Source organism: Scomber scombrus, chromosome 14, assembly GCF_963691925.1.
Source record: "Scomber scombrus chromosome 14, fScoSco1.1, whole genome shotgun sequence".
Lineage (NCBI taxonomy): Eukaryota > Metazoa > Chordata > Actinopteri > Scombriformes > Scombridae > Scomber > Scomber scombrus.
Genome location: NC_084983.1, coordinates 24,863,919 through 24,888,349, shown reverse-complemented (window position 1 = coordinate 24,888,349; position 24,431 = coordinate 24,863,919). Strand labels below are relative to the sequence as shown.

The following is a 24,431-nucleotide window of genomic DNA, read 5'->3' as shown; positions in this document are numbered from 1 at the left end:
GAGTTTGACTGATTCTGCACAATATAGGGATATAGGGGGCAATCCAAGATAAATTAAGGTAATCAGATGTCAATTTTGGACTTACCTGCTTCAGATTTACTTTGAATAAAAGGTCAGTTTTGCAAAATTATTTATTTAAATACTTCAAAAGGAGAAAAAAAAGCATAAACAGTCTGGGTTGGCAAGCTGCAGTTTGTTAAATTAATTGAAGTGGATGAATTTGGGTCAGTCTGTTTGGATAGGATAATAATTAGCTTTAGATAGGTTAGATGTGGACAATAAGATTTGGATGTTGGCCTGCTTTAAACCCCATATCTTGGTGGAGAATGAAGACAATCGGGAGCAGCAGCAGTTGCAGCAGCATGAGTTTATTCTGTGTCCTGTGGCTGATGACAGTTTGTCTGGCCCCTGGAAGCCAAGGCCAGAAGCTGAGGGAGACGGACCCGAGGGAGCCGCAAGCAGTCAGTTATCTGGCGGAGAGAGATGGAGTCTGCCATCAGGAGGGATGCTATGCTGTCTTCCTCCAGAAGAGAACCTTTAGGGAGGCTGGGCGGAGCTGCCGGGAGCGAGGTGGCACCTTGGCAACGATGCATAACCTCGAGGCAGCGGGTGTGGTCCATAAGCTGCTGTCAGACATCGAAGCACAGGGGACCCGAGTACGATTTCGTCTCTGGATTGGGCTGCACAGACCACCACGCCAGTGCTCATCTACAAGACCACTTCGAGGATTCGTCTGGGTCACAGGCAAATTCTCACCTCTTTCACATTTGACCTCTGAGTGTTCCTAATATTGAACTTCATCACCATATCAGCCATTTTTTGGATGCATTCTAATAACATGTTCTTTAATAAATGAGCTCAGATAAAATTGCCCCAGTTATGGAAAGGTACTTAATGGTATGATTTGGCTCAATGTTCACTATGAACTAAGCATTCAGTTTTCTTTCCCAGTCAGCTTTCAAAGATCTGTGCACTCTGGCAGAATGTTTTTGACAATGATATAATGGAAAATCTATTCAAAAATGAATTAGTTAATTAATTGACTTTTTGACTTAACTGTTTCTGGTAGTGTTTTAGCCTAAAACTTATAAAAATAAATCATCCAATGCTATATTTAGGCCCATTTACTATACATATCAAAGTTAAATGCATGTGGACCTGTGACTTTTTCAATTTTCATTAAATCAATTTGATTAAGTATTTAATGACCATTAGGCTTATTCCACAAACATATATCAGTTTTGTCAAATCAGTTTTAGATTGATAACAATGTCTTCAGTAAATGAAAATATAAACCTGTAAAGGTACAGGAAACACCACACTATATTGTCAGATAATGCTATGAAAGCTTTGTGCTGCTCAACAGGCTCTTTGTCAGACTTTGTTACCAGGACCGGCCTCCAGAGGGCTGCACAGACTGGATGGTTATTACATTAACTACTTTTGTTTCACAGAGACAGCGCTCGCACGACAGGAGAAGCTCAATCCCCTTTTGACCTCACTGCTACCCATAAATCTGATTTAGTCATTACACAAATCTAGTCCACTAAAAACCAGATGGATTTTTTATTACTCAAACTGTCTGCCTGTCTTCACTTAGACTTCCAATTTCTATTTTTATGGGCAGCTTTCTTGTCTATTTCATTCTGAAATTATTTAAACAGACAGTTGAAACAAATTACAAAAAAGGTTTGTTTTCTCACTTACATATATAATGGTATGTAGTATAGTAACCTACAGTATAATACAGTATAGTTTTGGTTTTACTTATGGTAATACTGGTTTGATATCAGAGACCCCAATACAATTGATGGTAATGAAAGTTTATTTTTGATGTTGACATCACTGAAATTTTTAAAGTTTCAACAGTCGTGGCTCTTTCTGTTTACTCGTAATTATCCACTGTGGGTGTTGTGGGTTAAATATGTTCATGCTGAAAATAATTACAGAGATCCCACAGTTCAATTTGTTGCAAAAAAAGGCAGTATTCACAGTGAGCTAAAGCTCTGCCAAAACCTCAACAAAAGAACTCTATTAATAAACCAACTATAAACCCAAATAAATAAAACTGGCCTTGTATCGAGTGTTTTATATAAAAATTAGTATATATGTTGGCTTATTAGCAAGCTGCTAACAGGCAAATCTCCCCATTTTGTTGGAGAGCATGACTCCACCCTCTCAAATAGAAACAATAGGGACTACTGAATACTTTTGCTGCAAAAATAACAGTTGCATTTGAAGGCCCCTGTGTGTAGGATTTAAACATTTCAGACTTTGGTGACTCCTAGTGGCAATATCAAAAAAAGACATTAACAGACAGGAATGCACACTTCTACAGACCAAGAATTGAACCCAGAATGAAACAAATAACACCCTTACTGTAGATTGCACCAGTTTTCACCAGTATTGTCTCATTTTTACATAAACAAAACCTTTGCCATCAGAATAATTTGAAAAACAATAAAAATCACATAAAAATTATATATATAGTATCTTTAATCATTATCATCTTAGTGATTAACACGTTAAACATGATATATAGCTCTGAAAAGAGGAGAAATTCTAGTTAGTTTAAAATATAATAAAGGAAACTTAAAAAAGAGAATTTGTACTTGAACTGTTCTTGTCCTTATCTTTATTTTCCAACAGGAGACCAGGATGGCCAGTTCACCAACTGGCTCCGCGAGGACACCCCTGGGACTTGTGCAGCCCCTCGCTGTGTGGCCATGACAGTCCACACCTCTGAGAGCACACGTGACAGCAGCGACAATTTCCGATGGCTTGATGGCTCCTGTGGGCTGGCATTGGATGGATACGTTTGCCAGTACAACTACAAAGGCATGTGTCCACCACTGGAGGACGAGGGTAGAGGCCCAGCTGTTTACACCACCCCATTTCACCTCGCCAGCTCCGTGCTGACTCATGTACCCTATGGATCTGTAGCTGCTCTACCATGTCCTGCAGGCAGCTCGGACCCAGAGGCTCCCAGCGAGCAGACAGTATTGTGCATGGAGAGAGACGATGAGACAGTGGGCTGGTCCAGGGATGCACCGCTCTGCACCACCAACGCAGCTCCACCAAAACAGGACTGGTGTAGTGGGGACCATGGATGTGAGCACTACTGCGAGAACACAGACACAGACTACTACTGCTACTGCTCTGAGGGCTTTATTCTAGATGAGGATGGTTACAACTGCAAGCCTGACCCCGTGAGCCAAACTGAGCCCCCCGAATTGTCTTCTGACTCTGCTGGTCCTACTGACCAGCCCCACATTAAAGATGTCTGTGTGGAGATGGGGTGTGAGTACGACTGTGTGGAGACAGCTCGAGGGATCCGCTGCACATGCCCCCCAGGTTACCAAATGGGTCCAGATGGCCGCAGATGTTCTGATGTAGATGAGTGTCTACAGCAACCTTGCCCACAAGTCTGTGTCAACACCCCAGGCACCTTTCACTGCACCTGTAACCACGGGTACCAGCCAGACGATGAAGGGGAGTGTGTGGACATCGATGAGTGCCTCGATGAGGGCAGCTGTGAAGGCACCTGTAAAAACACAGTGGGGTCTTTCAAATGCTTGTGTAACCCCGGGTATGAGTTGGGCAATGAAGGAGAGTGTGTAGATGTTGATGAGTGTGTTGGGGAGTCGCCCTGTCAGCAGCAATGCCTCAACTATATGGGAGGGTACCAGTGTTACTGTGACAATGGATATGACCTGCAGTCAGATGGACTTACCTGCCAGCCTTCACCTGATGATGAAGAATATTCCACTCTGACCCCTGACCCCAGTGACTCTGCTCACATACCTGGCTTGGACCCTAACCATGACATTCCCTGGTCCACCTCATTCACCCCTGACCCAAGTTTTGAAGCTGACACTAACTTTGATGCTGACTGGCTGACAATAGCCCCAGAAGGACTGACTCCTGACAAATCTCATGGGTCAGACAATCACCTGAACCAATGGGATGCCCTATCCCCTCGGCGATATCAGACAGCCCCATCCCCAACGCAAAAAGACAGTACAGGCAATGAAATTGACAATGAGGCTGAAGCTAAAACAGGAGGTAGAGAAACTAGTGGTGGGGTGGGAGCTGATGCTGCAAAAGAGTCAGCCACTGGAACTGGAGAGGGATCTAAGATGGATAGTAATGAGGATGTCAGCGGCACAGAAGATGAAGGGGATGCTGGATCTGCTGCAGGGAAACGGAAACACGACAAGAGCTGGCTGCTGGTGGCACTGCTGGTTCCTCTATGTGTGTTCCTTGTAGTGATGCTGGCTCTAGGGATCGTCTACTGCACCAGCTGTGCTGTTGACAAGAGCTTGAGCTTCTCACACTGCTATCGCTGGATACTCCCTACAACGCCTCCTGACAGGAGGGACGGCAAGACCCAAGCATGAACCCTAAAATAAACAAACACAGGTGCAAACATACGCACGATCGCAGCACACACACACACACACACACACACACCGATACACACACACAAACATCCAAATGTCTGATAACATTTCTCTTGTGGTGCTGGACTGGTCACTAAAACTACCATTTGGATACAGCTGACTGGCTCAACCACTCATCAAGGAAAACGTAATACTTTCTGTTGCACACCCTTTGTAAATAATTCACTCTCTCATCATCATGTTTTTAAAATTCAATAAAAACCAATAAATTGAAGAAATACTGTGTTGTTTCTAAGCCTATCAAGGTTTTAAAGGACCAGTGTGTAAGATTTAAGGGGGTTCTACTGGCAGACATGGAACATAATATTCATAAGTATATTTTCATTAGTGTATAGTCACCTGAATTGTGTTTTCATTATCTTAGAACAAGTTCTTTTTGTTTGTTTTTTTTTTACATAGAAAGCAGGTCCTCTCTTCTATTGAGCCTTCCATGTTTCTACAGTAGCCCTGAACAGACAAACCAAACGCTGGCTCTAGAGAAGGCCTTTTGCGTTCAGGCAAGATTTGCGACCACCAAGGGTTGTCCTTGGAGGGCTTGGAGGGTGAGGGGAGTATTCGGTAGGTTGCAATCTACAACCTCATGGCTAAATGACACTAAATTTTGCGAAGGGTATGAACAAATTAACTGTGTGTGTAAAGGATATGTAGTTATGGCTTTATGGTTCCATTGGTGTAAAAACAAATTTAAAACTTTTGGGACGTTTCTAACCAAGGGTTTTGCTGTCAAGCGAGCAGGAGAGGAGGGGAGGGGAGGGAAGGGAGGGAGGAGACAGTTTGCAGTGCAGCAGCAGGGAGGGGAGGGGGGAGTTAAATGGATCAACCAGCAGACCACGTGTCCCAGTGTTAGCACATTTGGCCACATGCACATAAACCATGAATAACGCTTACCACCAGGGTCGTTTGATGGTGAAATGTCTCCAAATATCGAAAAAGGTGTCGACGAGGATGGGATTCGAACCCACGCGTGCAGAGCACAATGGATTAGCAGTCCATCGCCTTAACCACTCGGCCACCTCGTCGTGCGTTCCACATGGCAGAAAATATTGGTAATTATTGAGTTCTCCCTCGTGTTTCAGTGTGGTTTTGTAAACTGTTATGTGTGTTTCAAACTAACACAGCTCGTGGTTTTTCACACTTATTCCGGAGCAAAAAAAACAACAGCGTTGTGAACTATATCGGAAAAGTCCGACATTGCTGCTTTGTGATTGGTTAGTGTTTCTATCAACCACAATACGCCGTCTGTGATTGGTTGAGGGGCGGGGCTAACGCTGAATGAATACAGGAAGTGTACAGCGTGAGACTGCAATTTGACGTTCGCCGGAGCTGTTTGGAGACAAGAAGGTAACAAGCTGTTGAGTTGATAATCAAATTCTGCCCATCGAAATGTATGAAATTGTACCTAACCTCACACAGAAATGACATGCATAGTATTTGCGACTGAATGTTTTTCTTACAAAGCTCGTTGCAGTGTGTTTAGGTGCTTCTTGCAGCTGGTTTAGCATGCTTGCTACGAGCTAACGTTAAGTTAGCTGTGTGTAGTAGCCTGAAGACTGAACGTGTCTCCAGTATTTATTCTAACACGTAATTTGAGTGTAGCCCTGCTGTTAGTAGGCTGCTGGTTTCCAAAGGACACAAAAAGTATTGTTTAAGGGCATAAAAGCGCTTCCCCAGCTTCAAAAATAATGGTTGTTATGGTAAGTGAAACTGAGTCACTGCTTCCTCTTGAATCTGTGGGGAGTTGTGAGAGGTCAAGGTTCAGGGATTCAGCTGCTGATTATTTACTCAAATTGCTTGTTTTGTTTAGAGACCAACAATCCAGCACCCACATACATTCAATAAACTTTGATATATGACAAAGAACAGCAGCAAATTGTCTTATTTGCACCTGTAAAGTGAATGAAACGAGCATTTGGTTATAAATAATAACAACAATAATAATAATAATAATAGTAGCAACTTTAGACAATAAATGCAGCTCAAAGTGCTTTACATCAAAAATAAATTGCATACACTAAGTACTTCACATAAAGAGTAATGTTGAAAGACTAACACAGAAAAGGAAAGAAATACAAACATTAATGTAATATAAGATGGAGTAACAATAAAAGTAAAAATTGTGCATAGTAAAAGTAGCTAAAAAAAATAGAATAAAAACAATGTATAAAATCAAAATACAACTATTAAAAGAAGTGCAGTAGTAACTGATGGAAAAGCTAATTAAAAGCCAAAGTGAAGAGTGAAAGTTTTTTTTCTTAAAAATATTTAAATATATAAATATACTTGTTGGTTAATTTTCAATCGACATATCCATTCAGATCAAACTTCAAATGGATAATTGCAATCTGAATTAATCGATAATTGAACATTATTAGGTTGTTGCCTTTGTTTGTGTGTGTGTCAGGCTCACGTTTTACGTTTGAATGTTAGTCATTATGCTATAATAATATCGATAACATATCTCACAACACAGCACACTCCTTAAAACAATGCACTTTTCTGTGTGCTGATACACACAATTAATTGTCTTAATTTAAAAAAAGCCCAGCAGAATCCATTAATAAATAAATGTGTTTTAACAGATGTATTTTAAGAATTATGGATACCTTTAATCAATAAGGAAAATGATTGTTTTTGTCAGCCCTTGTCCATACGTCAACAATCATGTAGTGTTTTTATTATACCATTGTTTTGCATTATGATGGGGCTAATGAAAATCCCAATAAATGAATAAACTATTAAGTAGAATACCATATCTTGTATTTTACACACAATAATCATGCATGTTATAATGTTAAAAATCAAGCAGAGAAGACGACTTTTACTACATAAGTATCATTAATGTAAATGTAAAGTTGTTAACCTGCCAAATGCATAGACATATATGTAAATATTACCTAGAGTCTAAAGTTAAAAGCAAGTTAATGTTGTCCGCTCTAACTAAATTACCTACCTCCACCTTTTCTTTCTCATCCCATTACGCCATACTTACTTCCCTTCTCCTTCCTTACCTACCTGTCTCTTTCTCATTTCACTCCTTCTCTTTTCCCCACTTCTCTTCCCCATTCTTAATTTAGTTCCTTATCACCAGTGTTAAAGATGGTGGACTCTCAGTACTACCTGCCAAATGACATTGGCGTCTCTGCACTCGACTGTGGCGAGGCCTTCCGCTTGCTTTCACCTCAGGAAAAGATGTATGCCCACTACCTGTCACGTGCTTCCTGGTATGTTACCAACCTCAGGATGTTGCAAGATTGGGTTAAAAACATAAGTAAGACATTTTGAAGACTTGAAATCCTGCAGACCAAAAAGAAAATCCTTCTGTCCCAGGTATGGAGGTCTGGCAGTGCTACTGCAGACATCACCGGAGTCGGGAAACATCTTCGTCTTGCTGCAGAAAATCTTCAGGAAGCAGGCACCTGAACAGCTGGAACAGGTCGCCACAGCAGCTGGACTCAGCTCTGAGGAGTACCAGGTCACCAGCTGTTTCTATTGCCATCTTATTCTCATACAAACACAATCATGTATTAAGATGTTCATTACGCCATACATTGAATGAAAATGATCATTGTGTCTTTTATGTGTTTGGTATTTAGGCCTTCTTGGTGTATGTAGCAGGTCTGTATGCCAACATGGGAAACTACAAGTCTTTTGGAGACACCAAGTTCATCCCAAATCTACCCAAGGTAAGAAGTCAGATGTAATTTGAGCTTTATTACTATGTAAATTGATAAATATGCACCCTGTCCACCTCCTGAAAGCAATTTATAAAGCATATGAACACCTGTACAGTCTAATGATACAACAACGTCATTAAATACCTCCCCTCTAATACAGTGGCAACATAAACAGACTAATTAATCTAACAAATATTGATATTATATTGTACAAGTGTGTCTATTAAACTTGCCAATTGATGTATTATAAGGTACTTACACTCTTCAATGCTCCTTGACAGTTGTTTTGATATGTTAAAGCTGTTTGTCTCTGTGGTATGTCACACCAGGAAAAGCTGGGAGCTCTGGTGAAGGCCAGCCAGGCATTTCAGGATCAGCCCGCTGAGATGGAGGCTCTGTGGGACAGCTGCTCATGTCGCCTGTACTCCCTGGAAGACAAACAGAAACAGCTGGGTCTGGGTGATAAGGTGGGGCTTGTATCATTCAATGCAGAGTTCAAGTCAGCTTAGGTTGAAACTGATTTTTGATGTAATTTATGAATGTTAAATTTAAATGTTAAAATGTCTGCAGGTAGAGCATTGCTTTAGGGCTACTATTGTAAGTTCTGTGTTCTCTTGCAGGCATCATCAGGAGATCTTAGTCCCCTCTTCTAATTTTTGAGATGTTACTTTACCTGTGTCAGATACAATCTATTTTCACGTCAAATGGTCTGCCGACTGGTGTCCTTAGTAGTGATGTGCATGAGCCCATTTATTCAGGTTCGACTAGTCAGTGGGTATAACCGACTTATCTAATATTCGCTGCATGCCGACATTCACAGGAGCTAAATAGGTAATGAGTCAAAAAATAACTTTCAATATTCATGACGAACAACAGCTTTAACTGCGCAAACTTGTAATAATTAATTGTAATAATTTCAACACCATCATCCAGCAGAAGAGCATGATCAGCTGGAGACTACGCTCACTGTCATGCAAAACTGACAGACTGAGTAATTCATTTGTCCCCAGGGCCGTACAACTTCACAATCTGGCAATAAAAGGACCCCCACAGCCACAGCCTGGACTAAATTCACTAAATCCACTTTAAATTGTAAAAGCAAATTCACTAAATTCACTTTAAATTGTATATTGAACTATATTTTTAGTTTTTTTTAACTTTTATTTTATTTTATTTCTGCACTTTATCACACAGCCTCATCCTCAGACCTTGTTGTTCTTATTTTAGTATTTAGTATTTAGTTTTTCTTCTTATTTAATATTTAGTATTTAATTTTTTAGTATATTGTTCAATGATGTCTTTGTGTATTAAGCTGCTGGACCCTAAATTTCCCCAAGGGGATCAATAAAGTTTACATCTATCTATCTATTTAATTTAAATGATAATCAGCCTTCATTTATTTACAGAAAGACATTAATTAAAAGAAAAAAAAATCTTACAGGCTTACACGTGCCTAAAAATATAACGGCGTGGATTTTTTGAACAACGCTGAGCAATATCCTTTACAATCATGCTAGCAGTGAGAGACGTAACATTAGCTTTCTGTCTGAGACTTAAATCACACTTTCGAGGAGCTGTCACAAATGTTGACGCACTACAGTAGTTTGGTGATTACCGTCATGTCCGTCTCCCCCATTAACCTTCAGCCGTTTTTGCACGCGCGACTTTTTCTGTGGCTTCGTCTGCATCATGTTTCCTCCAGTCAGTCAGCTAGCTAGCAGGCTAACTTACTACTTGGCTGAGGGCAGGAGTAAAAATTCACTCCGTGTGTCAGGCTCTACTTCAAAATAAGGTAGAGGTGGTTTATAAAAACGTGGATATCCCCCTAGTGGCTGAAAGCGAGAATTGCTCTACAGTAGTTGTTAATTAACCCTTCATAGACTACACAGCTCAACTCTTGATTTAAGTTTTTCAATGGAAAAAAAAACTTTTACGGAGCCCCTGAGGGGACATGAGGCAAAAAAAAAAAGAGGCCAGTTATCTCAGGATAAGTCGGGATCCTGAGATAACTTTTCGAGGTCAATGTACTTCCGGATCAGTTCAGCAGCCATCGGGATAACTTAGCTTCAAGAGGCAACGTGGAACCATGGAGGAGGATTTGGAAGACTACCTGATTTAATATCTTTATATTTGAGGCCAAGTTCGAAATAAAACTCTATGAACTGCTCCATTGTTGTTGTTCTTGTCTTCCATGATACCAAGCTGACCAGGGAGAACATTGACGTCACTACGGAGCACCTGAGGGGACACGGAGAGCAGTGGAAAAAAATCTGTACTTATCTCGGGATCCTGAGTTAACTAAGTCGGGATCCCGAGATAAGTACAGATTTTTTCTCTTGACCTCCCTGTCCCCTCGGGGGCTCCATAGACTTTAGACCCCGTGAACGACTATTCGATTATTCGATTTTAACGACACATCCCTAGTCCTTAGACTGTCTGCATACTGCGTCACTGAACCCCAAACTTCCAGGGGAAGACTGCAGCTGAATGATCACAGTGACTCCTATGAGACAATGCTCGGCTCATCAAGTACTTTTTTCTTTAGGGAATTACCACCTACTTCTCAGGAAACTGCGGTCTGGAGGATGCTGAGCTGGCTCAGAAGTTCCTTGACTCAAAAGTAAGTTGAACACACGTCGATTTAATATACTTTCCCACAGTATGCATGTACCACTGTACATTTCCAACTTGTCTGTGTTTCTTGTAATAGCCTGTAACCCCGATTCTGACACTTTGGGCCCTATTTTAACCACACAAGTGTAGCGGAGCAGGTCCTCAGTGCACAGACAGTGTGGGCGTCTCCATGTGCACTTGCTGTTATGGTCCATGTATGTGCAGCAGCGCAATGTGAAAAAAATCAGGGTGGAGGTGAAGATAGGTCAGTGGATGTGATGATTTTTAAATACTGTCTCAGCCAGTCACTTCACTGCTCTCATTGCTTTAAAACACCTTAAGTCAACCTTAGTTAAATGTGATTATGGCAGCTCAACAAATTGAAAGCTTTTCTTCAGGAAATGTCTGGATGACATCACCACAAACCTGCTGCCAAAGACCGATGCTGTAGGTTTTTTTTTTATCAGACAGTTACTACTTTTTTAAATTAAAAAAACTGTCCGAGCACGGCTTGTGCTGGTTGTTGCACATCCACCTAAATATGGCCCTTAATCTCCCCCTTGCTTTTCTAGATTTAGATGTTCCCTATTCTTCTCTTTTTCTCTCTCATCCATTTTAGTGACTCACCCTGTCTGCATCTTTGTACTCCTCTATTTCTTTCAGCCTTATTTAGTTTATATTCAGCTGTGTGCTTGTGTTTTGTCTTTTAGAAACTGCCTGCCTACAACACCCGTCTGTTCAAGAGGAACAACGGAGAGAAAGACTGCTATGAGGTGCGCCTGGCTTCAGCTGTGCAGAAAGGTCAGAACTACAGTAAATTAAGTTTTACACAAGACAGTGTTTATAAACATAGTTTTGGCTCAAAGAATTTAATATGTGTCACATGTCCTGCAGACTCCACATATTATACCACTCACATTGTAGCTTGTCAACTCAAATGCATTATGGTTACCCACAAATGGACGTGGAGAGATTTGTTTATGTAACTAACTTTGTTGTTGACGATGATCTGCACAAAGATTCAAGTTCGTTATTGCTCCACAGACAGTGCAGTGGAAGGGGAATGCGAGTCGTGCTGCGGCACCTTCAACTTTGAAGACAAAGAATTCACTGTGAAAAGGGGAGATTATGCTCCTCTCATGGAGAAAGTCTGCCTTAACCTGCAAGCAGCAGAGGTGAGAAAGCAAGGAATACAATGTGCATATAGTCTAGTGTGTAATATTTTATGTTTTGGAATCACTTCGGTCTAAAAATCATTTTTCCAGACATAGTTCCACTCTTCATGCTGAATGAATATCTTGCTTGAAATTCTTACCTGTTCCTAAATAATTGACACAGGCCTACGCTGCCAATGAGAACCAGAGAAAGATGCTTGAAGAGTACAGACGCAGCTTCACCTCTGGCTCAGTTGAGGCCCATAAAGAGGGATCGCGCTACTGGATCAAAGACAAGGGACCAATTGTTGAGAGGTGAAGCCAGCGACCCACACTGACATTCACTGAACATGCTGACTTTAGTGAATAAACCATCACACCCAGGACTTAACAGACCTGTTGATCTACTTGCACTTGGTATCAATTGGATGTTTTTGATTTGTAAATGATGGCATGCATTTAAAGCAGTTCTAAAAAGATGACGTTAAACATAGATAACACTATCTGGTGATTTTTTTTGTGCAAGATATTCATATTTAATATTTATTTAATTCTAATCATTATCCAGACAATGACTTTTCTAGCCCATTGCTGACCATAAATGGTATCAAGAAATGGGGTTTGATTTCATGAAAATCTGAAGGACTCTAAGCGCGTGATTAACTAAACAGTAAAAAAAGGTATTGATTGATGAATTTAGGTCTTTGGTCATGGCACCTTTCACTTCCTCATGGATCTTTCTTGGTTGTTTATTCTCTTATCAAATTCATTCTGACCTTTGCACTGACATTTGAATACTACTCTCTTGTATTATTGTCTGAAACCTTTGTCTCTCCCTCCTCTCTCTCTCCCTCTCTCAGTTATATAGGTTTCATTGAGAGCTACAGGGACCCATTTGGCTCCAGAGGAGAGTTTGAAGGTAACTACCATAGTGATCAGGAACAGTAATGTACTGGGTCTCTTGTGGTTTTTACTGCTGTGTCACAGAGCTGAAGACATTTGGGGAAATATTGTGATTGATCTACTAAAACAGTTACTTACTAGTTTTAAATTACAGGATGGTTCATATTACTGCCCTAATCTGTTTCGTATGAACTGGACCATTTTTCTGCAGGATTAGTCAGAAGTTGTTTTAGTGTTGTTTGTTTTTGGTGCAAATCTCTTTCTAACTACTGGCTCGTGTGGTCATTTTTAGGTTTCGTTGCAGTTGTAAACAAGGCGATGAGCGAGCGTTTTGCCAAACTAGTGAGCTCCGCAGAAGTGCTGCTTCCTGAGCTGCCTTGGCCCAGAGAGTTTGAGAAGGACACTTTCTTGAAACCTGACTTCACCTCCCTGGATGTTCTCACCTTCGCTGGGAGCGGTATACCAGCTGGCATCAACATCCCCAACTGTAAGTACACTGCGATGTTTGAACAGTGTGTCAAATAACACAGTTCAGTTTGTTTATGTTTTACAGTTTACACTCAATAATCACATTTGTGTGTTTCTTTTTACAGATGATGACATCAGACAGTCTGAGGGCTTTAAAAATGTGTCTCTGGGCAATGTGCTGGCTGTAGCCTATTCTACACAAAAAGAAAAACTCACCTTCTTGGAGGAGGAGGACAAGGTAAAGCATGCAACCTTTTAGATATTCTTATTTTCCAGATCTGTCTCTGTTACACGCTGTCTTAAATATACATTCTCCTGTGTGTCTGCGTGTTTTTCTGCTAGGATGTGTTCATCAAGTGGAAGTGCCCATCATTTGAGGTGCAGGTTGGACTTCATGAACTGTTGGGCCACGGAAGCGGCAAGTTGTTGATCCAGGTCAGTCGAACATGATGGTCTGTCATTTGAAGAAATGCGGATATTGAATACTTGCAAGTAGCTGTGAGGAACCAGATTAATTCTGAGTTTGAAAATATTTGCAGTTGCTCTTTAGCTCTTTTACTTCCTTCAGCAAGTGTGCAAAATCATTGATATTCCAGCATTTACATAATATTAACTATGAACAAATCAGATCCTGTTTTTAAGTTTTATTGAATTATTTTTTGTTTCTTTTGCTTGATTAGTTAGTTGATAACATCTTTTCCGTAAGATTCATGTGTTTATCTCTTCCTAACCTAACCCTAGGATGACCAAGGCAAGTTCAACTTTGATAAGAGCAAAGTGATCAACCCGGAAACCGGTGAGCCGGTGAGTTTGCTGCCTGGTCCTATAAGTACATCATTTTTTAAAAACTGAAGAAGACATACAGCAATTGAAGGTGTGAATGTCATTGTTAGGTTTCCAGTTGGTATCGAGGCAGCGAGACGTGGGACAGCAAATTCTCCACAATTGCTTCCTCTTATGAAGAATGTCGTGCAGAGTGTGTCGGACTCTATTTGTGTCTCAACAAGCAAGTGCTCAGGTATGTCATGTGTTGCTTGTAACGTCTATCTCTGGAAATGTGATCCATCTGTACATTACATATAGTCATATAATTTAAATGTCTTGAGAAATGGCTTTCAAGGGTGTAATTGTCTTCTGTGTTTGGTTGACCCAAACATGTTTGAGTCATTATGATTGGAGGGATTGACTTGATATGAAAATGAACAAATACATTTCTGTTGACGCTCGTGATAACAGGATCAGTCAACTGGGTAAAAAGTCAGATAAAGATTAGAAAAGTATGCAATTAAAATAAATGAACATGTTTAAGACTTAGATTAATTCAAAATACACCACCAGAATTTGCTGTAGTCCTTAAAACCTCCTGAATCCCCAAATTTCTTGAGCTCGGAGCCTGGGAACCATAATAGGCTCCAGAGTCTATTTTTATGTTTGCCAGTTATTGAGCAAAAAAAAAAAAATGGAGCCAAACAAAATACAGATTTCCTGTTTGTCAGCTCTGTAGTCCAGCTCTGTAGAGGGGGTGCTGTGTTATTTCTTCATGTGTCAAACATAATCTCTCACTTGTGATTTAGGTCCAAAAATGACAATAATCAGAATGGAGTGGTTATTATTTCTGGTTAAGTCCAGGTTTTGTGTAGTTTTTTGCTGACTGTTGCTTTTGTCTGTGTGTTGCAGTATTTTTGGATATGATGGCCAGGATGCAGAGGATGTGGTGTATGTGAACTGGCTCAGCATGGTCAGAGCTGGACTGCTGGGCCTGGAGTTCTACACACCTGAGAGCAAGAGCTGGAGACAGGTAACCTGACGTGCTCGCTGAGCTGCTTCTCTCCCATAACATGCTGTTTTTCTCACTTTATTTGGAGTGAATTGTAACATTTCGTAATAAATCTTAACATTTATTTATATAGAACCTACATAGTGCAGAGTGCATACGTAGTGTTAGGCGAAAAGTGTTTATAAGATAAGTCAACAGACATTAAGCATGTGTTCAGTTGGATGTGTCTGTGTTGTTTTATAATACAGCTTATAGTGAGTCTGTCTGTGTTTACATTAATATCAGCAGATGTGTATATAGTATATGTCACAGTATTTTTACATGACATAATAGTATGTATCCATCTGTCTCAGGCTCACATGCAGGCTCGTTTCGTGATCCTGCGTGTGCTGCTGGAGGCCGGGGAGGGCCTGGTGGGCCTGGAGGAAGTGACAGGGCAGGACGGCAAGCCTGACGCTAGAATCACAGTAGACAGAAGCAAGATCCACACTGTGGGAAAGAATGCCATCCACAGGTTCCTCTGTAAACTGCAGGTATGTCTAGACTTTTCCTTTTGCCTGTAGGTCCTACACAAGAAGTACAAGATGTTAAAGAAAATACAACAAATAGTGAAAAAGAACATGTTGGATGGGATTAAATCAAAACAAAATACCTGAGATAAACCACTACTTAATTGCCTTTTAGTCTGTGAAGATCCTCCAAGTCATGGTATATCCAGAAGAGCTGAGTCAAGGGCCACTGGACTTATAAATATATAATTAGACTTTACAACCTCCGCACCCAACATGTCGCTAACCTGATTCTACCCATTTTTAGGTCTTGAAGGCGACAGCAGATGTGGAAGGAGGCAGGGCTCTCTATGATGGCTACTCCACTGTCTGCGACAGTGGCGCTCACAACTTCTTTCGTCTGCGGGAGACAGTGCTGCTGAGAAAGGAAGCTCGCAAGATGTTTGTTCAGGCAAACACCAAAGTCAATGGTATGTGCTGAACCACCTGTTCAACAAGCTTAAATATGTAGAATATATATGTAAAATGTTCTACTGTTTTCACTGCCAGTATGTTTTACATGAAAGCTGTCTGTTTGTAGCCCAACTGTTTATCTGAGTTTGCCACATATCTTAAAATTTGGCAATTCTTGTAATTTTAGCTGCAAGCATCTGTTGGCAGGTCTGCTCCACAGTCACCAATATAACGAAAAATGCTTTTTTCCAGCCAATTTTATTATGTGAAAAATATGTTTGATAAGAACCAAGGGAACCAGAGATTGATTACTCTACTCTTAATGACCCCAGTCTCACAAAACAGTGCTATAGTACTAGAGTAACAGTGTTATATTAGCTCTACCTCATCAATACTTAATGAACAACCATGTTAAGAGATCAAAACAATAAGTAGAATAGACTGCCATTGTACATATGTAGAATAAACTGAAGGCTTGTGCACTGATCAAGCTTATTCTCCTCTCTCTGTGGTTTCAAGGGGACAGTGTGGAGCTGGTGGAATATGAAGGCAGTGCTGCAGGTTTGATTCGCTCCTTCACTGAGCGCTTCCAGGACGACTCGGAGCAGCTAGAGGCCAACATTTTGGAGCTGAGCAAACTAGATGCCAACTGCTGGTGTTGATGGACATCTCCTCCATAGGCAACATAAATCCGATTGTTTCTTTCTTCTTCTTCTTTTTTTAACCAAATGGGAATGCACACTGATACTTATAATGGATGTTAAAACACACAAAACTGCTAAATGATCCAAATCTTTTTAGGAGGCACTTCTGAAGAGACTAAAATTACAGCACTTCGAAACCATAAGACTAGAACAGATCTGCCACAAACATCAGCCACAGTATTCAAAGTGTGCTGGACCAACATCAGGTCTGTCTTTGATAACAGCATCAAACACAAATAAAGGAGCTGATTATTAATACACAACCATCACTCTTTTAGATGCATTTAGGAAACATATTTTTTCCAATGAGACACCACTCACTTAAATACTGAGAACTGTCCATTAAACCACTGCTGCCTGACGATAAAAATGGTTCCTGGTTATATAAACCCTGCAGGTAGTTTTCACTTTGTAACCGTGACAACAGTTAGAAAACCGGCTTCAAAAAACAATTTCACAAAATGCTCAATATGACATGTTTTGTTTGTATTCACAATTATGTCACTAAATTGATAAAAGTTCCCCAACTTCTGGAAAAAAAATATTCCATATTTAAGGCTTGGCCATTATGTGTTACATGTTGATCCAGCTTTGGTGTTGATGATTTGATAAGTTAAGACTGTTAAATAGCTGCCGAGACAGCTTCATTTTGACTGTAAAGTGTTTGGTATAAGGAAGTAATGGATTACCTGACTGTATAAAATGATGTGTTATCTAGCAGGCATAAAAAAAAAAACTGTACGTAAAAACTGTTGTGTTGAATCTTCACAAATAAAATGCATTCAAGATTTTGGTGGTGTAGTTTTGGTCTACTAGAAGTGTACAGTCAATTAACATCAGATTGTGACTAATGTCAGAAAAATGACTGAGTACATTTTAATTATATAATAAATAAGCCTGATAATTCAACTAGAACTTACATTATTAATGTATCAAAATGGCACATGTCTTAAGATGTTTATGGGTCAATGACGTATAAGGATTTTCAACAACTCAATTGTAGAATAATAAAAACAAGCATATCTAATGCAGTAGTTCAAACATTCAGAATGTTGTGTACCTGAAAATTCATATTATAAATTTGAAATTAAGTGATTTTAGTGGCGGTTTTTCAAGATTAATTGGCACTGGCCTTAAAAAAAGTCATGTGGTGCGACCATGATTCATCTTGAAATAAATTAATTTACTTAACATGCTTCACATCTTTTTTTTTTACAAGTTTTCAGTAATATAAAGTGTTTGGAAACAAAGTATTTGCATTTTTTTTTTAAATGTTTGTAAATGATGATCTTTTATTTATATAAGATATTTCAAGATGAATCATGGTCGCACCACATGACTTTGTTTAAGGCCAGTGCCAACTAATCTTGAAAAACCCACTAAAATCACTTTCAATTGTAATATGAATTTTCAGGTACACAACATTCTGCATGTTTGAACTACTGCATTAGATATGCTTGTTATCCTTGTACGTCATTGACCCTTATGTCAACCTGTCTGCTGAGAACAGTTTAACTCAGAAACTGAAATCCCAGCTTTTACAGTTGTAGAAACACATTTTCACATCAAAATGATAAATTCAACAACTCAACATCATAAAGTACAATATATTATGATTGTGGACAATTCAACATCTTCTCCCTGAAGGACACATGGATCCAAAATAATATATTTAAAACCAAACTACAATTAGGGTGAGAAGCTCGGTCATCCGGGAGGAGCTCGGAGTAGACCCGCTGCTCCTCCGCGTTGAGAAGAGCCAGATGAGGTGGCTCGGGCATCTAGTTAGGATGCCTCCCGGGTGAGGTGTTCAGGGCACGTCCCACCGGTAGGAGACCCCAGTGAAGACCCAGGACACGCTGGAGAGACTATGTCTCTCGGCTGGCCTGGGAACGCCTCGGGATCCCCCGGGAAGAGCTGGACGAAGTGGCTGGGGAGAGGGAAGTCTGGGTTTCCCTGCTTAGGATGCTGCCCCCGCGACCCGATCCCGGATAAGCAGAAAGAAGATGGATGGATGGATGGAAACTACAATTGTAATGGTAAGGATCTCATATTGGTGTCTAGTTGTGATTCTGACATTTAATACTGAGCAGCAACATTTTAATTATAGAAATCTTTATCCTATTGGATGTTTACTCATTGTTCTACAGTTGTTCTGCTCGTACAGTTTTAATTTTGCAGAAATAGCTTGTGATTGACTGAAGCTTGTTGGTAGCCAAGTCAAATCTCAAAACCATCATTCTCAAGTGACTCGAGTCAAATTCAGTATCAACTTTGAACTTTGTAACTTTGAAAAAAAAAATATATATATATACACCTAACTCAAGAGTTTCAAATCTCAGCAATTTTCAGAAAATACTGGCATCACAGGAAACAAATGGCTCCCTGTTTGGTAAGAAATGAGTAAGAAAATACTTGGCACTAGAGCATTAGAAGAAGTGAACACAATTTGCAGTTAATGGAACAAGCAAAACAACCAGTATGATCATTTAAATGTTTCGGTTTTACATTTAACGTATTATCTATTCAAAGTATTTATATGTTTATAACAATTACATCACCATAACAACACTAAGTAATTCTTGTGTCCTTGTTCTGTTGGTGGGGTGAGTGAAGTTGAGTCTCTGCTGCCTCCTCAAGACTGCTGAAGGAACTGCAGCTGTCATTGTCATTAAGTGAAGCAGCATCAATCTGCAAAACCAAATCTGTTTCCTCCGCTTCCCTCTCTTTGTGTAGCACTTCTGTTTCATCCTCTTCGTCCTTATTTTCATCCTCACCAGCCTGTCCCTCTGATCTTTGCTGATCTGGTCTTGAAGGAGTAGCAGGTGTGTGATAGGTTTCCTCTGCCAGCTGAGAGAAGGACGGAGAGGTGAAGGGAGAGAGAGAGAAAGGCACCTTAGGAGAAGGGGACGGTGACTGATAGGGTGAAAGAGAAGGTGACGCATTGGGCGAATCATATGGAGAGAGAGAAAAGGGAACCTTGGGAGAAAGAGATGGGGATTGATAAGGTGAGAGAGAGGGTGAACCACCAGGAGAGTCATGAGGAGAGAAGGACGGAGACAATTTGGGGAAAAGGGGAGGTGCCATAGGAGAAACAGATGGGGAGAGATAAGAAGAGAATGAGGGAGAATGGGCTAAATTGATCATTGGAGAGGGTTGCATATAGTTGGAGTCCTCTGGAAGATTCTCCATCACTAGCAGAGCTGTAGCCTCCTCTCCCTCGACTCTGGCTTGTCCCTGGGCTGCCTCCTTCTGTGTTTGTCCCTGCTCCTGCACCACAGGCTGGAAGTGAGAAGTTGGTGACGGATGTTGCACTTGGGCTTCAATGCGGGTGTCCTGGTTCTGTGTCAGAGGGTGGAGCTGGGTGTTTTGAGATGTGGGATCATTCTGATGGACTTGACTTGGGTTCTCACCCTGTAAAAAGCCTGGGCCTTTATTGGGTTGAGCAGTTCCTTGTACACATTTCTTGGCTTTACATTTCCCTTTAGTTTTAGGCATTAGAGGTGGCGGAGGTGGTGGAGCAAGTGGGGGCGACAGCAGGGTCGACGTCTCCGTGGACACCCGAACCTTGAGGCTGCGTTTGAACATGCGCCGCCTGGAAAGGGCGGTCTGAGACTGCAGGAAAAGGGGGTTAATGAAACAGAGAGCACCCATGCCAGAGCCATAGTCCAGTTCTCTGGGGCTGCGCGTCGTGATTGGACAGAACTCGTTGAACAGGGTCTGATTGGCTGCTGATTGTTTGTTGGTATTGTCAGATTCTGGTGCTGCCTTAAGCTGGTTGTCTGAGTCGGACTGAGGAACTGAATCAGGCTGAGCCACAGAGCTTTTCTGTGGGTTAGCAGGAGGCGGGGCTGAGGTTACAGTGTCTGGCTTCTTATCCCCCTTGTCCTTACGGGGCTTAGGTGTCTCCCGGGGCCCACGGATGTTCAGGTGGGAACTCCAGAATTCTATAAAACAACAAAGATGTTTTTTCTCCTGTTACGTGTTCAGTTATACCAATAAATACAGACATAACAGACATGAAGACAATAACAACAATAACAATAAAGATATGATTACTTCAGGCACCACAGGTGAAAACGGGGATTTTTCCTAAATTGGTCAGTTTTGAGTGATTACTATATGTTCCTTGTAATCTTCATAATTTCATAAACTGTACATTTTTTTAGATACAAACATAAATTGTACACGGTACAGTATGTCTTCACCAAAAAGGGTATTTTTTAAATTTTTAATGTCTTTTATTGTTTTGTCTCTGAAACGTTTATTTAAAAACGGGCATTTCATAGCATATATACTATAGATTATATTGAAGTTCATCAATAACATTTAACTTAAACGTGTTTCTCATTCTTTCAAAGTTCAATCAAGAAAACACTTCACACAGACAGCTGGTGTTTATGTTTGTTACCCAGCAGCTGAGTGTTGATTACAGTACATACAGTATATGTGTGCCTTGTGTACATAAATCCTTTAAAGCAAATGTATCTGAGGTTGACATTACCAAAATCTGCTGTTAGGAAACAAAGAGTTGTGATCACCCACCTATTCCCATATGTGAGATGGACTCAAGCTCTTTGTGGGACGTTGCTTTTGCGATGGCTTCAGGAAGCTCCAGAGGGAAGGGTAATACATCTCTGACACACAGACATTAACACTGACATTAGTAATGAAAAACATGAGAAAATGAAGGTAAGGAAAAGAAGTTTTAACAATTAATTAAATAAAGAGATTATAAAGCAGGTACATAAGGGGTGCACAACTGTGACAAATGAGAACGAGGAAGACAAGATTTTACCTGCTGACACAGTAGAAGGAAATTAGTCTCGGGAGGTCTGGAAAGCTGATGGCTGAAGTCTCCAGAGACAAAGCTGAGGGTGACGTAAAGAAAGAGAAGGTTGGTTGGTATCAGCAGTGTGGTTGTTTGGGGGTCATATTTGTTGTTATATTAGGTGTAATCGTATGGTACAAGTATTGAAATACTTTAGTTTGATTCCACGTGATCTGAAAGCTGAATGTAATCATGTGTCATTACTGTGTCATACTGGAGCATTACTGTTTTAAAAAGGACCATATCAGTAGTTTCACATGTCATGCTTCAGCCGATTATAACTACTATAACTACCAGCCGTTTTATAAAGCATGCAACAAGTATTTAAGTTGTTAAGTTTCTGCATTCCAGGCGCCCATTGGCTGCCATTTGCCTTTTTTTCCCTCCAATTATTTCAGTATAAAAATAGAAGTACACTGCTATGAGTCAAACATTTCTGTTAAAAAAGGGGTCTTGATGGCTTACAGTTTGAGGTCAGAAATCATGATAAAACTGATCAGTGTTCAGGAGTGTGAGTGTCTTACTTGAGGGTTCCTCTCTAATGCCAAATTGCTGAACGAAGGACGGCACACTGTCATCTGCCAACCGGATACACAGCACATTTCTCTGAGATGTGCGAGACTTGCGCACCAGGAATGTCTGCAGGACAACACAAACTGATTACTTAGTGCAGGACAGAAAAAGGAAAGCAAGTGAAAGATACAGTGTGGTGCACTTGTGATTTTCTTTTGGACTAGTGTGCCTCTGACCCCAGAAGGCTCCCTCCGTAGTATGTGTAGTGCTGTAGCAGCGTTGATTGACAGTTGAAGCCAGACAGGAACCGTGAGAAGGAGACGGTCCAGGACACTGACACTTCTCAGTGAACCCTGTCCTCTTTGATGCCCCGAAAACTTGCGCTCTGATGACTGGGAGGGCTCCGGGAAATCATACAGAGGTTCCTCCTGCTGTGCCATCTACACACACACACACACACACACACACACAACAGAAAAAAACACACACATGGTTATCAATCGGCTTTGAATTTGGCAGTTGATCACACAGTCCCAGAGTGTACACATTATACAGGTTGTCATTATCTGCCCCTGTGGCTCACAATTACTAGGCTATAACAGGAGGATGGATGGGATTGCTGCTCTCTCTCACACACACACACACACACACACACACACACACACACACACACACCTGTGTAATTAAATTTTCCCTGGATTGTGACAGCAAGTTCAGACTTGGTGGAGTGCAGCAGCTCAGACAGAGAGCTTAAATGAAATAGGAAGTTGAGGGAAACACACTTTTAAAGTAAAGACCCACACACACACACACACATAGAGGACACACAAACGCCACAAAAGGCATTAAAGATTCATAATGAAACAACTAGCAGTTATAGCGACTGTTAGCTTAAAGGCTAACTTTGAAAAAAACAAAAAGTTTCACCTCCCTATAAAAGCTGCAGCATACATGTCAACATCTGTCTGGATACGCAGCGCACATTCCTGTAAACCTGCACACTTCCTCTTCAAAATCCTCCACACAGTTTTCCCGCGGGTTCAGTCACACAACTTGTTACATCAAGTAACCTTTCCGACTTTAAACATGACACGGCTATTTACCTCTTTGACCTCGATCCCTCGTGTTTTATTCCCTCCGGATCCACTTTAGGATTTCATGCTTCACCACGATAAGAAGTCACCTCCTCTACCGCTTTGGCCTGTCATGACGTGTGCTCCCAGATCTGGAGAGGTCCTCCTTCCTTGGCTCCTCCTCCTCTCCCACCTGATCTCACCTGGGTTAAATATATTATAATAACACCACGGTTACCTTTTTTTCCTCCCACAAATTCTTATTCATGAACTAAAAAAACCTCACCAATAGTGGGAAGGATACAATAAATTAACCTTAACTTCTTACTTTAGAATAAAAAGCTCTGAATTTGTATCATTTTAACTGTAGCATGTTTTTTTCTTATTGCCTTTACTCATGTTAAACTGAGTCTCAAGAAAAAACAATACTCCAGTATGACAGAATACATCACAGAGTGTCATAATCCTGAATATTAACAAAATCCTCTGAAATTGTGGACATGAAACAGTAGACTACTTATTGAGATTTCTGCCTATTTCTGCTCAGTATTGAAAAAAGTCTCAAATGGATACCAATGCTGCAATATGACAGAGGACATCATAAAGTGTCATAATAAAGAGTTTTATTCATTTTTACTGTAGCATTTCCTTGTTGCTATTTTGATATGAATTGACAAATTGTTGTAGCTGAGTCTGATCAACCCTCCTCTTTGGATTCTCCACCTGAAGCTGTAATACTTTGTGCCATTTCCATACCTTTTATTTACTTTTTTCAGACTCTGCTATATCCCACCCATCCAACAGCCGTCAATAGTGAGATTTCCCACTCTTAGCCGTCTCCTGATTTCAAGACCAACAGTATCCTCCATTCCTTCATTATTATAACATAATAATTGGCCCTGATTTCCTCACATGAGTGTTAATGAAAACTTCACAGTTAATCAGTCTATATCAGGGGTGTCAAACATGCGGCCCGCGGGCCAGGACCGGCCCGCCGAGGGTTGCAATCCGGCCCACTTTCCCTCCTGTGTTATTTTCCTTCCTTCCATCTGCCCTTCCTTCCTTTATTCTTTCCTTCCTTCCTTCCTTCTGTTCTTCCTTCCTTCCTTACTACCTTCCTTTTTTCCTTTCTTCCGTCCCTCCTTCCTTTCTTCCTTCCATCTGTCCTTCCTCCCTTTCTTCCTTCTGTCCTTCCTTCCTTCCTTACTACCTTCCTTTCTTCGTTCCCTCCTTCCTTTCTTCCTTCCATCTGTCCTTCCTCCCTTTCTTCCTTCTGTCCTTCCTTTCATCTGTCCT

At 40.8% G+C, this 24,431-nt stretch overlaps 3 protein-coding genes and 1 non-coding gene across 5 annotated transcripts in view; 2 read left to right on the top strand and 2 right to left on the bottom strand.

The window, feature by feature from the left end:
• The window catches only part of snx12 (sorting nexin 12), a 160,692-nt gene that overhangs the window by 49,467 nt on the left and 86,794 nt on the right, over nucleotides 1-24,431 (bottom strand). The window lies entirely within an intron of this gene.
• cd248b (CD248 molecule, endosialin b) lies at nucleotides 7-4,629 on the top strand. The gene is made up of 2 exons (XM_062433364.1): nucleotides 7-744; nucleotides 2,650-4,629. Exons 1-2 carry the CDS (start codon nucleotides 270-272, stop codon nucleotides 4,398-4,400), a joined length of 2,226 nt encoding a protein of 741 aa, XP_062289348.1. The 5' UTR covers nucleotides 7-269; the 3' UTR covers nucleotides 4,401-4,629.
• dpp3 (dipeptidyl-peptidase 3) lies at nucleotides 5,299-17,506 on the top strand. Of its 2 annotated transcripts, none has more exons than XM_062433215.1 (19): nucleotides 5,299-5,509; nucleotides 7,538-7,684; nucleotides 7,791-7,935; nucleotides 8,057-8,146; nucleotides 8,467-8,604; nucleotides 10,683-10,757; nucleotides 11,461-11,551; nucleotides 11,795-11,925; nucleotides 12,089-12,219; nucleotides 12,765-12,823; nucleotides 13,100-13,294; nucleotides 13,401-13,513; nucleotides 13,618-13,710; nucleotides 14,017-14,079; nucleotides 14,169-14,293; nucleotides 14,953-15,073; nucleotides 15,406-15,585; nucleotides 15,869-16,031; nucleotides 16,534-17,506. In XM_062433215.1, the coding sequence occupies exons 1-19, from the start codon at nucleotides 5,337-5,339 to the stop codon at nucleotides 16,674-16,676; spliced, it is 2,376 nt and encodes a 791-aa protein (XP_062289199.1). In that variant the 5' UTR covers nucleotides 5,299-5,336; the 3' UTR covers nucleotides 16,677-17,506. The 2 variants fall into 2 exon arrangements, with proteins under 2 accessions (XP_062289199.1, XP_062289200.1); XM_062433216.1 differs by lacking the exon at nucleotides 5,299-5,509 and adding an exon at nucleotides 5,707-5,804.
• trnas-gcu (transfer RNA serine (anticodon GCU)) lies at nucleotides 5,401-5,482 on the bottom strand. Its single transcript has one exon. It is a non-coding gene; the product is annotated as a tRNA-Ser (tRNA).

Bases quoted from the DNA above. Each gene is read 5' to 3' on its own strand.
- dpp3 (XM_062433215.1), top strand. From the start codon at position 5,337: ATGAATAACGCTTACCACCAGGGTCGTTTGATGGTGAAATGTCTCCAA. The intron at 7,936-8,056 runs GTCACCAGCTGT...TTTGGTATTTAG, and splicing joins TCAGCTCTGAGGAGTACCAG to GCCTTCTTGGTGTATGTAGC. The intron at 14,294-14,952 runs GTATGTCATGTG...TGTGTGTTGCAG, and splicing joins CTCAACAAGCAAGTGCTCAG to TATTTTTGGATATGATGGCC.
- cd248b (XM_062433364.1), top strand. From the start codon at position 270: ATGTGGACAATAAGATTTGGATGTTGGCCTGCTTTAAACCCCATATCT. The intron at 745-2,649 runs GCAAATTCTCAC...ATTTTCCAACAG, and splicing joins AGGATTCGTCTGGGTCACAG to GAGACCAGGATGGCCAGTTC.